At 46.6% G+C, this 17539-nt stretch overlaps 1 protein-coding gene across 15 annotated transcripts in view; it reads right to left on the minus strand.

Moving 5' to 3' along the window:
• The window catches only part of KATNB1 (katanin regulatory subunit B1), a 301411-nt gene that overhangs the window by 225008 nt on the left and 58864 nt on the right, over positions 1-17539 (minus strand). For all 15 annotated transcript variants that reach the window (XM_033941729.1, XM_033941728.1, XM_033941724.1 and 12 more), the window contains one exon: positions 16034-16075. In XM_033941729.1, coding sequence (XP_033797620.1) covers positions 16034-16075 — 42 coding nt within the window. The remainder of the gene's footprint in view (positions 1-16033; positions 16076-17539) is intronic.

Here is a 17539-nt window from a genome sequence, read left to right on the forward strand (position 1 = left end):
GGGTTCTCCAGGTCTTTGTGTGCTTGGCGGCTTGGCAGGAGACTCAGTTTCGGGTTCTCCATAGAGTCTATATTACCAAACCCCGGGGCATGCGGATGGGTTTGTGGGACGATGTTTTGTGTAGTAAATGTGGGGGGAGCCCTGGAACACTCTTGCACTCCTTTTTGGAATGCCCTCAGCTCACCCTGTGGAACACGTCTTTTGCGCAGCTTCACTTGGTCTTGCAGAGGGATTTGGAGTGGGACTATAAAACCCTGCTATTGGGGGACCAAACCTTGCTGGAATCTCAGGGACTAACGGAGCCTCAGAGGCGTTTCGTTTACCTGATCTTCTTGGCGGTCAAGCGTACTATTTTATTGCACTGGACAAGGGAGGGGCCCATTCCACAAGACAGTTGGCTGGACCAGCTGTCTGATCTGGCTAGCTTTGAGCTTCAACATTACCGGCACTCGTTAAATCCTGAGCGGCTAGCATATAAGGCTCTTTGGAAAGAGTTTCTGCAGCTACCTTTGGTTGCCCGGTATAGGGGGAGGATAGGGGGAGACTGAATGGGGAGTGTGCTTGTGGTGTGTTTGTTGTTCTGGGTGTTGTTTGTTGTGGTGAGCAGTCCCTTGGACGGGGGGAGCTGCTTTGGATGGCTGGTTTTTGTTGTTGCTTTCTTTATTATAAACTGTAGGGGGACAACGGGGCACCTTTGGACACTGCATTTTGAGTCTCTTCCCTCCTAAGGGGGGACCCTGGGGGGCTTTTGGTATCTTTCTTTCCTCTCCGCTGGGACGGGATGAGCCTGTTTCGTACATTTTGTATTTGTAGTTCAATTTCTCCTGTTCCGGTGTGTGGGGGGACGCTCTCCTCCTCGGCAATTCTTTTGTTCTTCTCTATTCTTTGTGACACTTTCCCTGGTGCTGTTATGGTTTCTACTTTGTTTTTTGTACTTGCCTTTTGCCTTGGCACCTTTTGGTATATACGCCTCAGGCGTACCTGTTGTATTTGTTACCCTGTTGTTCCCTTCTTAATAAAAATGATTTTCAAAAAAAAAAAGAAAGAAGAAGCCATTGTGAGTATGCGGATGGTGGAAGCGGATACATGGAACATAATGTAGCAAAAGGGATTAGAGAGGTAGGAGTAGCTAGCTGGTGGAGAAACCAGAGCCCTGCCCTTTGCCACTTTTTCCAGGAAACCGGTTTACCATCACAACGTATCTTAGAATTGTTCCAAATGGACATATCAGGACTATCCTTGATGGAAATTTCTGCTGCTGCATCCAAAAGTTGAAGTGCATGCTGCGTTGCATATAGCAAGGAATATCTCCTTAATGATCTAGGAATGGACATAGTGACTAGACAGGAAATGGGAAGAAGTGCACTAAGAAACTTCCATTTCAAGTCAGGAGGGAGGATCATGAGAATGTGAATTATATACCCAATGGGCACCATATTTGGCTAAAGAGGCAGTATGATAAAAATAGAAATCTGGTATATTCAAACCACCATTCATTTTAGAGGCCTTCAACTTAGAAATAGCAATACGAGGTTGTTTTTTTTGTTCCAGACGAATTCTGAAATTTTGGTATTGAGCCATTGAAACAATGATTTTTTGCAAAGAGAGGGAAGCATGGAGAGGGTATAATTGATTTGAGGGGCTAGGGTCATTTTAATAGAAGCAATTCTGCCCCATCATGACAAGAAGAGCGGGGACCACCGGGATGTAGTACTTATAATCAAATTCTTAATTTTGGATATGTTAAGATCTTGAATAATATCCGGATCCCTGTGTATTAATATGCCAAGATATTTAATGGCCTCATAGGACCATTTGAAAGGCAAATGGGAGAGATCCGAGGATAAAAAATGGTCATTAAGAGGGAAAAGCTCTGATTTCTCCCAATTGACTAAGTACCCAGAGAGCAGGGAGTATTGTGAAACAATGTTAATGAGGGGAGGAAGAGAATCAAGGGGATCAGGAAGAAAAAGAAGGACATCGTCCACATGCGCGGCCAGCTTAATCTGTCGATGGGCAACAGCAATACCCTTGATCAAGGGGCATTGCCGAACAGCAGAGAGGAGAGGCTCCAAAGCCAAGTTGAAAAACAGGAGCAAAAGGGAGCAACCTTGATGAGTTCCCCTATGTAGGGTGATTCTGTTGGATAGGGAGTTATTGATCAAAATGCAAGCAGAGGGTTGCCAATATAGGAGTTTGATCCAATCCGTGAAAAACGGGCCAAAGTTAAATCATTGTAGAACCTTGAAAAGAAAAGGCCATTCCACACGGTCAAAGGCCTTCTCGGCATCAATGGCTAGACCAACGACTGGGCTCGGTATAGTTTTAGCATGAGCATTGATATGATGAAAGAGTCGTAAGTTATCGCCGATATATCGATTCTGAATAAAACTGACTTGATCTTTGTGTATAAGAGAAGAGATCACCTTGTTAAGTCTAATGGAAAGGAGTTTGGCCAGAATCTTGTAATCAAGATTGAGGAGAAATGGGTCGAAAATTTTTTAACAAAGTAGGATCTCTGTCTGGCTTGGGTATAACTATGAGAGTAGCTTCAGTAAAGTTGAATTGTTTATCAGGTGTGGAATGAAAGTTATAGTATGAGAGTAGGTGTGGAGCCAAGAGGGCAGAAAATTTTTTGAAGAATTCATTGGTGAACCCTTCAGGGCCAGGGGCCTTGCCGTTAGCTAATGAAGAGATCGCTATCTCTATCTCAGAAAGCAAGATAGGAGCATCAAGATCCGATTTGAGAGAAGCTGGCAAAGTCAGATGATCAATGGAGGCCAGAAAAGAGTCTATGGTCACGACTGAGGAGGAGAAGTTCGATTTGTAAAGGTCAGTATAAAAGGTCTCAAATTGCGTGGAGATCAGAGAGCAGGTTGTAACAGACTGGCCGGACGGAGTCTGAACAGCTGATATATGTAACCTCTTAGATTTGGTCTTAAGATATCTCGCCAAAGGTCTTCCCATCAGGTTATCGCCTATATAATGACCTGAAGCAGATATAAAAAGATCACTTCTAGCTTTGTATGAAAGGAGGGTATTGTACTCATACTTGAGATTCTGAATGCGTTGGAAGAGAGACGGATCGTGCAAGTGGGCCGACATGTGTTGCAGTTCCAGGGTTTTAATAGAAGATTCCAAGTCTTTTTCCTTTTGTACGGACAGTTTTTTCTTCCATGAAGCTAGTTTGATGAAGCAGATATGTTGATGTGTAAGGAGATAGCCACATGATCCGTTAGAGAAATTGGGTGTATGATGGGTCTGAGTGAGAGAAGAAGACAAAAGGAAGAAATCAATTCTGGAGTATGTGCTGTGGGGCGGAGAAAAATGAGAGTACTCCCTGCCCTTTGGGTTCAGCAGTCGCCAGGGGTCAACAAGAGAATAAGCCTCTTTAAGAGCTTGCAAGGCTGAGAAGGATTTGGATTTGGAGGGTTTGAAGGATGATCTATCAATATAAACATCTTGAACTTGGTTGAAATCTCCCCCAAGGATCAAAGAACAAGACGCATACTCTAATGAAGCCTTAGTAGCTGACAGAACGTGGACTAACTTCCCCAAAATACAATGGAACGACATGACTCGACTATACAACAAATATAGTAAAACTTCTTGTGACCTAAACAGCTGCCCATCGTACCTGCTAACAACCGCATCCATCAAGTTCAAAGCTAACCTCATGAACTGGCTACAATCCACGCTCACAGATGGTCACTTCCCACCAGAACTAGGCGAGATTATTATCACCCCCATACCGAAAGATCCCAAAGCTCCAAACAATAATCCAGCCAACCACAGACCCATCGCATCAATCCCATTATATATCAAACTACAAGAAGGTCTTGTAGCACAATACCTCACCAACTACTTAGAAGACCACAACATACTACACCCATCACAATCAGGTTTCAGAAAAAACCACAGCACAGAGACACTACTTGTATCTCTAATGGATATAGCACACCAACACCTCAGCAAAGGGAACAGGATACTACTTATCCAACTAGATCTTTCAGCAGCTTTCGACCTAGTGGATCACAACATACTACTCCAGATACTAGACGCCATAGGGATCACAGGTTTGGTACTCAACTGGTTCCAAGGCTTTCTAAAAACTAGAACTTATAAAGTAAAGACAAAAGACCACATATCTGACCCTTGGTCAAACCCCTGTGGAGTACCACAAGGATCTCCATTATCACCCATACTTTTCAACCTCTACGTATCCTCACTGGGCACCACTCTAGACTCCCTAAATATAGTCTCATTCAGCTACGCAGACGACATAACAATCCTTCTCCCCTTCAATACCCAAGACCCCAACTCATCAGGACGACTGAAAATAACTCTGGAAACGGTAGAAACATGGATGACCAACCACAAACTGAAACTGAACACGGATAAAACCAAATTCCTGCTGCTAGAAAAAGACAAAGAACCTACCTTAACTGATCTGACGACAAATGCAATCACATACCCAATACAGCCAGCACTCAAAATCCTGGGAGTAACAATAGACAGGAGATGCACAATGCAGACTCATACTAACAAAACCATCCAAAAAGCCTTCTACACCATGCGCAACCTGCGAAAAATAAGAAAATTCTTTGACAAAATTCAATACAGGATCTTAGTCCAATCACTTGTACTAGGACTTGTAGACTACTGCAACAGCCTTTATCTACCCTGCCCCGCTTACATGACCAAACAATTACAGACAGTACAGAACACAGCACTCAGACTTATCTACTCGCTAGGAAAATACGATCACATCACTAATGCCTATCTCGACTCACACTGGCTACCGATACAAGCAAGAACTCAATTCAAACTATACTGTTTATTATTCAAAGCACTAAACGGAACAGCACCTCTCTACCTAAACAGCCGCCTAACCCGAAACCTCTCAACTAGAGTAAGGAGAATCCAGACTCCATTCACCTACCCCTCACTCAAAGGCACAAAACGCAAAAAGCTATATGACAACCTACTTGCTACACAGGCCGCGAAAATTGACCCCACCATATCCAAGCTGCTGACCACAACTACGGACTACAAAGCGTTTCGAAAAGATATAAAAACCATACTATTCAAAAAACACATCCCAATATTATAATCTACCATCATCTTCTCTCCCTTCATAACCTACTGCAACTCACAACCAACTGCAACTTCGTCCCCATAGGCAACATCTAATCTAGCTGCATCGGGCGTAAAGCCAATTCATATCTAGAAACACAGTCTCCCCAAATACCGAAAAAATCAGATATAGCAACCTAGGAACAGACGATTTTTGGTAACATAAGATTATGCGTTGTAATATTATGTAAATTAACATAAGGTTATGCGTTGTAATATAACATAAGGTTATGCTTTGTAATATCATGTAATGTAAGTTATGCAATGTACTGGAATAATAAGGTAAAATAACATAAAATAACTCTACGTAAAGTCTTGTAAAGTTATGTAAGATAAATTATGTAAGATAAATTATGTAAACTTAATGCAAGTTATGCAAGCACGGTAAGGATAATGTAAAGTAACACAAAGTAACTCCACGTAAAGTTATGTAAAGTTATGTACGTAAAGTTATGTAAAGTTATGTACGAAAAGTTAAGTAAAGTTAGGTTTGCAAAGTTTGTAAAGTTAAACAAATAATTGTATTGTCATCGCCTGGAAATGTCCAGCCATCTTCTAATGTAATCCGCTTAGAACCGCAAGGCACAAGCGGAATAGAAATCACTAATGTAAATGTAATGTAATAAGGAAAGTTGAAGATCTCTAAAAAATTCAGGATGGTCCAGAACAGGGGCATAGATATTAAGGAACACAAAGTCTACCGAATGCAACGCAGCGTGTTTCTATGTACCATCATTATCTGATTTGTGGGAGTGAATTACAGGTGATAATTTATCACTAAAAAAAATAGATACACCATTTTTTTTACGCTGGGTTGCGAGAGAGTGGAGTAACCTTGCAACTTAAATTTCAGAGCAGCAGCAGTAAGAAGGTGAGTTTCTTGGAGGTAAACCACATCTGGATGTTTGGCAATGATATAGTTAGGTATAGTTTTTTCGTTTGATAGGATGGTTCAAACCATTCACATTAAGGGAGAAAATATGCATGTCAGCCATTAGCAAGGATACACAATACGAAGATACAATAAACAGCACTACTGATCATATTAGGTAAATAACAGTACACATTAAAGATGAGGACACTCCTGTCAGAGAGAAAAGAGAGGAAGGACAAGAAAGAAAAGGAATAGAAGCTAAACAGAACAGCACAGAGTAGATAGCGCTAAGTCTAATAGATGCTGGCACTGTAATCTAGAAGCAGGGACTCTAGATCATTTAATTTATTTTTGTCCCTGTATTATGGCCTTTTGGAAATCAATTTGGTCTCAAATTAATTGTTTGTTAGAAAACCATGTAGCTCTATCATATGATACAATTCTATTTGGGACGTCTATGAGAGTAAAAAGTCAAATTTCATCAAGTACGGTAATAATAAACTTCTGTTAATAATGACAGGAGTCGCCATTCAGCATATTACCAGAAATTGGAAAAATTACACCAACTTAATTACACTTTCTGGTTGAATTCGTTGTGCCATATATTCAAAATGGAAAGAACAATTGCCATGCAAAAAGGGAATTAACAATTTTTAAAAGAATTGGGGGCCATTGATAACATATTGTAATGATAGACATCTTTTTACACTAAAAGTATATTTATAATAATGGGAAAGGGGGGATTTATTGTTATATTATTGGTTTGAATCAATATTTTTTTGAGTATAATAGATGTATGATATGCTTGATTTACAATATTTGTGGAAAGGAAGGGTGGGGGAAGGATTGAATTTATGTTTTTAAGATGACAATAGATAAGAATGTCAAGTGATGTATACGATTTTAATTGATGTAATATCTGTACACTTGATGGAAGATGAAAAAATGAATAAAAATTGAAAAGAAAAAAAAGGTATGCAGAGCTTCCAAATTTAACTCCCGGAGGGAATTTGTAATCACTCCCAGCAATGCTGTTGGCTTGAAAAGGCAGCACACTTGACAGGTCCTCCCCTTATCAAGAGCCACCATCATCTCCTGGAAAGCAGCCTCAGCTTGAGACCTTGATTCTCCTAAAAGTGAAGATTCACTCTGGAGCATAGATTCTGATCCCTGGTCTTCCCAGTCATTCTCCGACTGGTTTTCTGGTTCCCAAATGGAAACCTTCTCTGGGTAAGCAAGCTGCAAGAGACCAGACTCTCTCGCATAATCACAGGCACGCCGTCCATGTGCGTAGATCAACCCTGACAATTTAAATAAGCTGTCCAAGACTCACAAAATCAGGGGTAAAGTCCTGAGTAGGAAGCCCAGTGGACACCTCTTGGGTTCTCCGGTGTCCACGTGCTTGCATTTTGCCAAATCACTCTCCAAGGACTCCAGGAAGGATTTCCTCCCAAGAAACCAAACCCCTAACAATTCCCCAGCCATAGAAGTACCAGAAGTGGCTAAGCCAAGGGCTCCCAACCAGTGTTCCCGCTAAGCTGCGCTGGCCTGCGCTCGCGCACAAAATATTACATCGCAGCGCACAAGTTTCTCTTCATAGCGCACACACGCGTCGCAAAGGTAAGGGGAGGTAAGGTAAGGGGACGCATTGGGGGGATTGCACTTCCCCACAATTGCCATGCTTCGGTTCCTCTTCTTCCTTCCTTCCTCCCCCCCCCCCCCGCGGGACCCTGCGGCACCATCAACTCTTACTCCCTCTAATGTCGGCCCTGCAGCTCCAGACTTCCTCGCACCTTCTCCCCTCCCCCTTTGGATCGCTATTATTTTAAATGTTATAGCCGCGGAGCTGTATCCATCAGTGGAGATGTCTAACCTCGGCCTGCCCCGGAACTCTTACTGCAACAGTGACTTCCTGTTCCTGCCTAGACGGGCGGCTGCTGCAGTAAGAGTTCCGGGGCAGGCCGAGGTTAGACATCTCCACTGATGGATACAGCTCCGCGGCTATAACATTTAAAATAACAGCGATCCAAAGGGGGAGGGGAGAAGGTGCGAGGAAGTCTGGAGCTGCAGGGCCGACATTAGAGGGAGTAAGAGTTGATGGTGCCGCAGGGTCCCGCGGGGGGGGGGGGGGAGGAAGGAAGGAAGAAGAGGAACCGAAGCATGGCAATTGTGGGGAAGTGCAGAGCTGCAGGGAAGAGTGTTGCGGTACCCAGCTGGAGGGAGAAGGAAGATGAGGGAGGGAATTAAAGGAGATGCCAGGGCTTGGAGCGTAGGAGGAAGGTATGCCAGTCTAAGGGAAAAGGAAGGGGGAGATGTGAGAGCATGGAGGGGGAGCGAAAGATGGAAGAAAAGGAAAGGAGAGAGATGCCAGAGAATCAGGGAAGGGGAGATACCAGACTATGAGGAGAGGTGTGGGAGAGGGAAGGCGAGGAGAGAGATGCCAGACCAATGGGGTGAAAGGAGAGAGGGAAGGGGGAGGCATACAGTTTCTGGAAGGGGCATAGAAGGAGAGAAGATGCCATATAGGGGAAGAGAGACGGCAGACAGTGGATGGAAGGAAGAGAGTTACAAGAAGATGAGGAAAGGAGAAACCACAGAAGACAAAGGTAGAAAAAAATTTCTATTTATTTATTGCTTTAGGAGACATGTGTCACTGTTTCTGTGAAGCATTGTATGCAGAGTCCAGCTTCTTGCTGGTTCAATTTAACCTTTGTCTATGTATTTTTATTTTATCCCCCCTTTTACAAAACTGTGAAGCGTTTTTAGCACCAGCCTTGGTGGTAGCAGCTCTGATGCTCAGAATTTTATGAGCATCAGAGCTGTTACCTCCGTAGCTAAAATCCACACTACAGTTTTGTAAAAGAGGGAGGGGTTAGTTTGTGATTACATATTCCTTACTAGGCGAAGGTGTTTTCTGTGTTCTGTGTGTTCGAAAGACATGGTTTTCTGTTAGGATTGACGGTGTAGGATTGATCTGTGCTGGTCTGGCTTGTTTAGTTTTACAATGGGTGTATTGATGTACTGTTCACTGCAATATGTAAGATGCTGCCTTTTCCTAGGTACTCATGTGTGACGTGTGGCTTGTTACTAAAAATCACGTTTTTCGTACAGATGGGGGGGGGGTGCCAAAAAATGATGGGCCCCGGGTGTTACATATGCTAGGTACACCACTGCATTATGTAAAGATACCAGAAAGCTGGCGAAGCAAAAACTTTAAGTAAATTGTTATTCTTCTAAGTTTTGAGTATTTAACCCTCCCACAATCTCATGGGCACTCGTTTCAAGTTTCAAGTTTATTGAGATTTTGATTTAAACGCAATATCAAATATTTTCAATGTGTATAACAAAAATAAATTTTGGGAAATAAATAAAACCATTTGAACAATAAACATACAAACATATCCATAGATGATTAAAATTACATAAGGAGTACAAGGATAAGGAGAAATTAGGTTCTTACCTGCTAATTTACTTTCTTTTAGCTTCTCCAGACCAGTAGAGGTTAACTTTACGAATGGGTATATATCTAATCATGACCAGCAGGTGGAGACTGAAAACAAAACTTTGGGACAGTATATCCTAGCCCCTCCTCTCTATTTCCCTCAGTCTGCCGAATAGCCAAGCAGAACCAAGAACTGGAAAACAACAGAGAGAAAAAAACAATACTCCGAAAGGAGTAACAAATAACATACCCAAAATGCTGTTGGAAAATGCAGAGGAGAAATTCCCGAAGGAAGAATGTCCCCACAGCTCGCCAGCTAAGCCAGCCGAGCCACAGCCGCTGTTCTTCACTTCTCCCCGGCCCTAGAAAAATACTAGAACCCGCAGCAAAAACCAAAAACTGCCCGCGCAACAGCCCCAACAACAACAACAACAGACAGGGTGGGGACCTCTACTGGTCTGGAGAAGCTAAAAGAAAGTAAATTAGCAGGTAAGAACCTAATTTCTCCTTCTTTAGCACTCTCCAGACCAGTAGAGGTTAACTTTACGAATGGGACGTACCAAAGCAGTCCCTCTCACGGGCGGGACCCCCGAAGGGCCGATACCAGTACACGCTCACCGAACACCGCGTCCCGACGCGCCTGCACATCAACCCGATAATGACGAACAAAGGAATGCAAGGAGGACCAAACCGCAGCCTTACAAATATCCACTGGAGGCACGAGCGACGACTCAGCCCAAGAAGCCGCCTGACCCCGAGTGGAATGAGCCTTGAGAAACTCCGGAACAGGCTGCTGTTTCAGAAGATAAGCGGAAGCAATCGTCTCCTTGATCCAGCGCGCAATAGTAGCCTTAGAAGCGCCAGCTCCCCGACGAAGACCCGCCAGGAGGACAAAGAGATGATCGGACTTCCGGAATTCCTGGGTCCGCTGCACATAAGAGCGAAGGACCCGACCGACATCCAACTTGCGCAGCTGCCGTTGCTCAGAAGAGCCCTCCCGACCACCCAAGACCGGGAGAACCACCGATTGATTGACATGAAAAGGAGAAACAACCTTCGGCAGAAAGGAAGGAACAGGCCGCAAGACGACCCGCTCCCTAGAAAACTCCAAGAAGGGAGCCCTACAAGAGAAAGCCTGCAGCTCAGAAACACGCCTAGCAGAAGTAATGGCCACCAAAAAGACCGCCTTCAAAGTAAGGTCCTTCAAAGAACAGTCGTCCAAGGGCTCGAAAGGCGGACGCACCAAAACAGAGAGAACCAGATTAAGATCCCAAGAGGGAACCGAGGGCCGTAGGGGAGGCCTAAGCAACTTGGCCGCCCGCAAAAACCGAATCACATCAGGAAGAGCCGATAAACGCTGACCTGACACCAACCCTCGAAAAGCCGACAGGGCCGCAAGATGAACCCGGAGAGAAGACCAAGCCAGGCCTCAATCCAGGCCATCCTGCAAGAACTCCAGAATGTTAGGCAGAGAAGCGCGAAAAGAGGTCACTCCCCGCGCCCGACACCATTCCTCAAAGAGACGCCAAACCCGCACATAAGCCCGAGAGGTAGAAAACCTCCGGGACCCCAACAGTGTAGAGATCACCTTGTCTGAATATCCCTTCTTGCTAAGGCGACCCCTTTCAAGAGCCACGCCGTAAGACAGAAGGGAGACGGGTCGAACATGGGAATGGGACCCTGCATCAGAAGGTCGTCCGAGAGAGGCAGAGGAAGAGGATCCGCTACCAGGTGCCTCACCAGATCCGCATACCACGGACGGCGAGGCCAATCCGGCGCCACCAGCACCACCAAACCCGGATGGTGAACAATGCGAAGAAGCACCCTGCCCACCAGCGGCCAAGGAGGGAACACATACAACAGCCCCTCCATTGGCCACTGCTGGACCAGAGCATCCAGACCCTCGGCCAGACCGTCCCTGCGACGACTGAAGAAGCGGGGCACTTTGGCGTTGCCACCCGTGGCCATCAGGTCCATCAGGGGCTGCCCCCAAGCCTGCACTATCAACTGAAACGCCTCGGCGCCAAGAAACCACTCTCCTGGATCTAGGAAGTGACGACTGAGGAAGTCTGCCTGAACATTTTCTACCCCGGCTATATGAGAGGCCGAGAGGTCCAGCAGATGGGATTCCGCCCAAACCATGAGCAGAGCCGCCTCCTGCGCCACCTGAGAGCTCTTGGTGCCCCCCTGACGATTGACATAAGCCACCGCCGTGGCATTGTCCGACAGCACTCTGACCGACTTGCCCAGCAACAGGGAGTGGAAAGCCAACAGCGCCAAACGGACCGCTCCGGTCTCCAACACGTTGATCGACCAGGCGGCCTCCTCCGCGGACCAGGTGCCCTGAGCTGAGTGACCCAAACACTGAGCCCCCCAACCCAGGAGACTCGCATCCGTCAGGAGCACCGTCCACTGCGGGAGATCCAGACCCACCCCCTGAACTAGGTGAGGGGTCTGGAGCCACCAACGCAGACTGCAGCGCGCCAAGCCTCGCAGGGGAACCGGAACATCCATCCCGTGCCTCTGGGGAGACCACCTCCGGAGCAGAGCATACTGGAGAGGACGCATGTGGGCCCGCGCCCACCTCACCACGTCCAGGGACGCCGCCATCGACCCCAAGACCTGGAGGAAATCTCGCGCCCGAGGACACCGGGACGCCAAAAGCAGGCGAATCTGAGATTGCAATTTGCTCACCCGGCCCTCTGGGAGGAAGATCTTCCCCAAGGAGGTGTCGAACAGCACCCCTAGGTACTCCAGACGCTGAGCCGGGACCAACCGACTCTTGGAAAGGTTGACCACCCAGCCCAGCGACCGGAGAAACTCCACCACCCGAGCAGTAACCCGGGAGCTTTCCTGCAACGACTTTGCCCGAATTAACCAGTCGTCCAGGTAGGGATGTACCAGGATACCCTCCGACCGCAAGGCTGCCGCGACGACCACCATCACCTTGGTGAACGTCCGAGGAGCCGTGGCCAGCCCAAAGGGAAGCGCACAGAACTGAAAGTGCCGACCCAAGATCGCAAAGCGCAGGAAACGCTGATGAGAGGCCCGAATGGGAACATGCAAGTAGGCCTCCGTCAGATCGAGAGAAGTGAGAAACTCCCCCGGCTGAACCGCCAGAATGACCGACCGCAGAGTTTCCATACGGAAAGAGGGAATCTTGAGAGCCCTGTTGACCCCTTTTAAATCGAGGATGGGCCGAAAAGTCCCCTCCTTTTTGGGCACCACAAAGTAAATGGAGTACCTGCCCGTGCCCCACTCCGGAGGGGGCACCGGAACAACTGCCCTGAGATCTAGCAAGCGCTGAAGGGTCTGGCGAAAAGCCTGCGTCTTCCCCGGAGTCTGACACGGAGAAGCGAGGAAAAAATCCGGCAGAGAGCGGGCGAACTCCAGGGCATAACCGTCCCGCACCACCTCCAGGACCCACTGATCGGACGTGATCTCGGCCCATTTGGGGAAAAATTCGCGCAGCCGAGCCCCCACCGGAACCAAAGGGGGCGCCGGCAAGGCGTCATTGTGCAGGACGGGAAGCGGGGGAACCGGCGGAGGGATTCCCTGCCCCCCGACGGGCCCCCCGAAAGGGCTGCATGCGCTGGAAGAACCGACCCCGGGAAAATCCCGGAGACTGGAAAGAAGCAGCCCCACGCCCAGGGCGATACTTGCGAAAATCCCGCAAACGCCCCCGGGCCGCACCCCCCCGAGACGCCGGGCGGGCACGGTCCTCCGGCAGACGGGGAACTTTCGAGTCCGACAGAGTCTGAATCAACTTATCCAAGTCCTCTCCAAACAAAAACGACCCCCGAAAGGGAAATTTAGTAAGCTTAGCTTTGGACGCAGCATCCGCCGCCCAAGCGCGCAGCCACAACACACGCCTTGCGGCCACGCCAAAAGCCATAGACTTAGCCGATATCCGCACCAAGTCATATAGAGCATCTGAGAGGAATGAGGCCGCCATCTCAATCTTCGCAACCTCCTGATCCACCAGAGACCAGTCGTCAGACTCTCGATCCAAGACCCGCTCCGCCCACCGAAACACGGCGCGAGCGACCAGTCCCCCACAAATAGCCGCCTGGACCCCAAAGGCAGAGACCTGAAAATTTTGCTTAAGGATGCTCTCCAATTTGCGCTCCTCAGGGTCCCGCAAGGCAGAACCGCCCTCAACAGGCACGGTATGCCGCTTGGAAATTGCCGAGACCACCGCATCCACGACTGGCGAAGCTAACGTAGCCCGATCCCCTTCAGGAATGGGATACAGGCGAGCCATGCTGCGCGCCAGCCGAAACGGCGCCTCCGGCGTTTTCCACTGCTCCAGAATAATATCCCGAATATCCTGATGCATAGGAAAAGAGCGGGAAACGGAACGGATCCCCCGTAACAGGGGGTCCCCCACACGCGGAGTCTCCGGCGGCGCGTCCTCAAAACGCAAAACCGTAGAAACCTGTTGAATAAGGTCAGGCAGCTCATCTTTCTGAAAAAGGCACACCACGGACGCCTCGTCACTGGAGAACGGGAAATCCGACAACCCGCCGCCAGCTTCCGTCCCCTCCAGAGAGTCCTGGAACTCCTCAGAAGGGTCCAGGTCCTCCTCCAGACCGACCCGTTCCTCCGACCACAAATTCTCGTCCCACGACACCCGCGGACGCTTGGACAAGGGAGGCGGCGGAGGGGACGTCACGCCAGACGAAAGAGGCAAAGCCGCAGGGAGCGCGGAGGAAAACCCACCCCCCGAAACCTCCTGGGCGCAACCGGGACCCCCAGCCGCCTGAAAATAGGCTCTGCATAAAGAAAAGAAAAATTCAGGAGAAAAACCCTCCGAGGGTCCCAAGGGACTCCCTGCCACAGCAGGGGACCCAGCAGAACCTTGCCCCTGCATAGTCAAAACAGGGGGAAGGTCACCTGAGGTGGAAGACAAAATGGAGGGGCCAGACAGAGAAGATGGCGGTTTTCCCGCCAAAAAAGCTCCCTCCATAGCCTGAAGCGGCTGAGAAACCTGAATAGTCTCAGCCGCTAAAGCAGGCAAGCCGGCATCAGCTGTCAAAAAATCAGCTGAGAGGGAATCCTTCGGGGAATCCCTCCGTGGGCGGTTGTGGAAGACCGGGCTTCCCCACTGCTCCAAGCCGACTCGCGAGGCACCATCGGCGGGGAGCTCTGGGCGCCTGCAGCCGCTGCCGACGGAGCTCCACCACCTCACCGACCCAAACCGCCGAGTTCAGGCCGGCCGCGAGTGCCTCGCGGCTGGACTAAAATTGTGGCCTACTCCCCCGGAGAAGGGCACAATTGCTCCATACGCGACCTAGCTATAAAAAAGTGCTGGTTACATGAAAAAAATACAGTAAAATACAGTTTTCTTAAAGGGAAACAACCCTCCAGACCAGCACTACCTCAGGATTTTTTTTTTTTTTTTTTTTTTACAGAACAGACTCCACAGGCTCTCGAAGCAATATGCCTTGCTTGATTTAGGGGGCAAGGGATACTGCTGAGGCTCCTCTAAAAAAATGTGGGGAGGTGGAGGAAGTGGGGGGAGGGACCCCGCTCGTGACCCGCCAGGTTTGACACCCCCGAGGTCGGACGAACCCCCAAACAGAGTCCGCCCAAGCTCCGTCCGGCTAAAAACAGGGACAATAAACCCCCTAAACAAATTCCAACAGCCCTACCAAGGGAGATGGGTACAGATCACTCAACACCTGCTGGAGACTGAAAGAAGACTGAGGGAAATAGAGAGGAGGGGCTAGGATATACTGTCCCAAAGTTTTGTTTTCAGTCTCCACCTGCTGGTCATGATTAGATATATACCCATTCGTAAAGTTAACCTCTACTGGTCTGGAGAGTGCTAAAGAAATTTTGGGAAATAAATAAAACCATTTGAACAATAAACATACAAACATATCCATAGATGATTAAAATTACATAAGGAGTACAAGGATAAACTACATTTGTTTAAAAATGCGTCCTCTGCGCCTGCTCATAAATTTGTGGAGTATGTAATTTGTCGCTCATGCATATTTTTTTTTGCACACACCTCATCAATCCTTAGAGGGAACACTGCTCCCAACCCCTTCACATTTACCACGGCACATGGGACACTCCTTAGCCAACCTTCCAGCGCAAACCTGGCATGATATATGGGTAGAAAGGTCTGAGGAGGCCAAACAGCCTGCACTTAAGCTCCTGATAAATCAGGGGGTGAGCTTTGCTCCCAGGGAAATGGTACCCAAGTTCCTAAAATGTTAGCGCAGGTTGGGGGCCTCAAAATCAGATAAACCTAAAAATAATTAAAAACAAAAAACAAAAAAACAAAAACAAACTTCTGAGCAGATCAGAAAGACACCTAACAGCTTGCTTGCAAAAGGAAACACTGAAGAGGCAGTACAACTGCCTGAAGAAGGAGGCAAAGCCAAGAAAAAGTATTGATTCCTTCTGCAACAGCTCGTGATTTGGGGGATTCAGCCCACTTGTCAGGACTCATATGCTTTGTGTAACAGAATTTATCAAGCCACAATTATTGCAAGATGTATGCAAAAAAAAATTATATATCATGTCTTGCCATAATTTCCAAAGGTTTTTAAATAATCAATATTTACCTTATATCGGAACACGCAACCTTTTCTTCGGATGTCCCAAAGCTGTGATGAAAAGAAGCAATATGTTTAGTTACAAAGAAATTTTTAAAAAAGGAAGGGCAAAATTTGGTGGGGACAAATCATAGGATAATACTTGCTACACAATTAGTGAAATGTGGAAAAGCACAGGATGCCTGATTTTCCAAAGTCCGTCCCGATTTTAGGCAGCTGTAGGCGTCCTACAGCTGTCTAATCAGCCAATCGGGATGCACGTTTTAAAAAAAAAAATGCTCCCCAGGCAGGCCTGAAGGCGCCTCCGGGAGCTTAGGGAGACCCGCAAGACGCCTAAGCTCACCTAAGGGCCTTAGGCGGGCATTAGGTTTCTCCCTAGTAGAGGAAGAGACGCTTACAAATTTGGAGGATAAGATGTACACTGTCAGCATCTATGAGACAAACTTGGTTTTTTATTTTACATAGAGCTTTATGGACCCCTACATGTTTACATAGAATTGATAGCTCTAAGTCTAATAGATGCTGGCATTGTCATCTTGAAGCAGGGACATTAGATCATCTTTTATTCTATTGTCCATTCATATTAACATTTTGGAAATCAATTTGGCCCCAAATTAATAGGATGTAAGAAAATCCTGTAGCCTTGACATACGATACAATTCTATTTGGTACTGCAATGAGATCTCAAAGTCAAATTTCATCAAATAACAACAAACTTTTATTTATAATGACTGGAATAGCAGTACAACAAATTACACACAATTGGAAAAATTGTGACAGATTGAACTATAATTTTTGGTGGAACTCAGTTTGCCATATATATAAAATGGAACATACATTTGCAACACAAAAAGGATATATGGATAAATTCAAAAAGATTTGGGGACCATTAACAAAATATTGTAATAATTGAATTTCATTTTCCCATAATAAGAAAATAGTTAAAGAAGAAAGGGAGGGAGGGGATATGGGAGGGGGGTTTATACTCTTTATTATAAATTATAAATAAAATATTATTAATAGATGGTATTCTTACATGAAAACAATGTAATAAAGGGAAGGGAAAAAGGTTAATAATTTAAAAAATAATTGATAAAATCATTACAATATATATGTTGTATAACTTTATAAGAAAAATAATTAGTTATATGATATATAAAATCATAAGAAATATAAGATAAGAAATGTTATGTATAAAATACATTATAGAAATATCAAGTGTATTATTAAGATAATTGTATGAAAATTTATTACACTTGTTAAATGAAAAAAATATCAATAAAAAAAAACTTAAAACAAAAAAAAAAAAAAAAAGAGACGCTTACAATGTAGGCCAACAAAATGCTGGTCTACATTGTAAGTAGACGCGGCCGCTATACTTATTGCGGAAAGGGATCTCTCTGCTGCTATAAGTATAGCGGGCCGCGGCCGCCTGTCCAATTGCTGGCAGGAGGGTGCCCAAACCCTCCTGCCAGAAGATGCCCCCCCGACACTACCGACCGCCCCCCCAACACT

This window comes from Geotrypetes seraphini, chromosome 4, assembly GCF_902459505.1.
Source record: "Geotrypetes seraphini chromosome 4, aGeoSer1.1, whole genome shotgun sequence".
Lineage (NCBI taxonomy): Eukaryota > Metazoa > Chordata > Amphibia > Gymnophiona > Dermophiidae > Geotrypetes > Geotrypetes seraphini.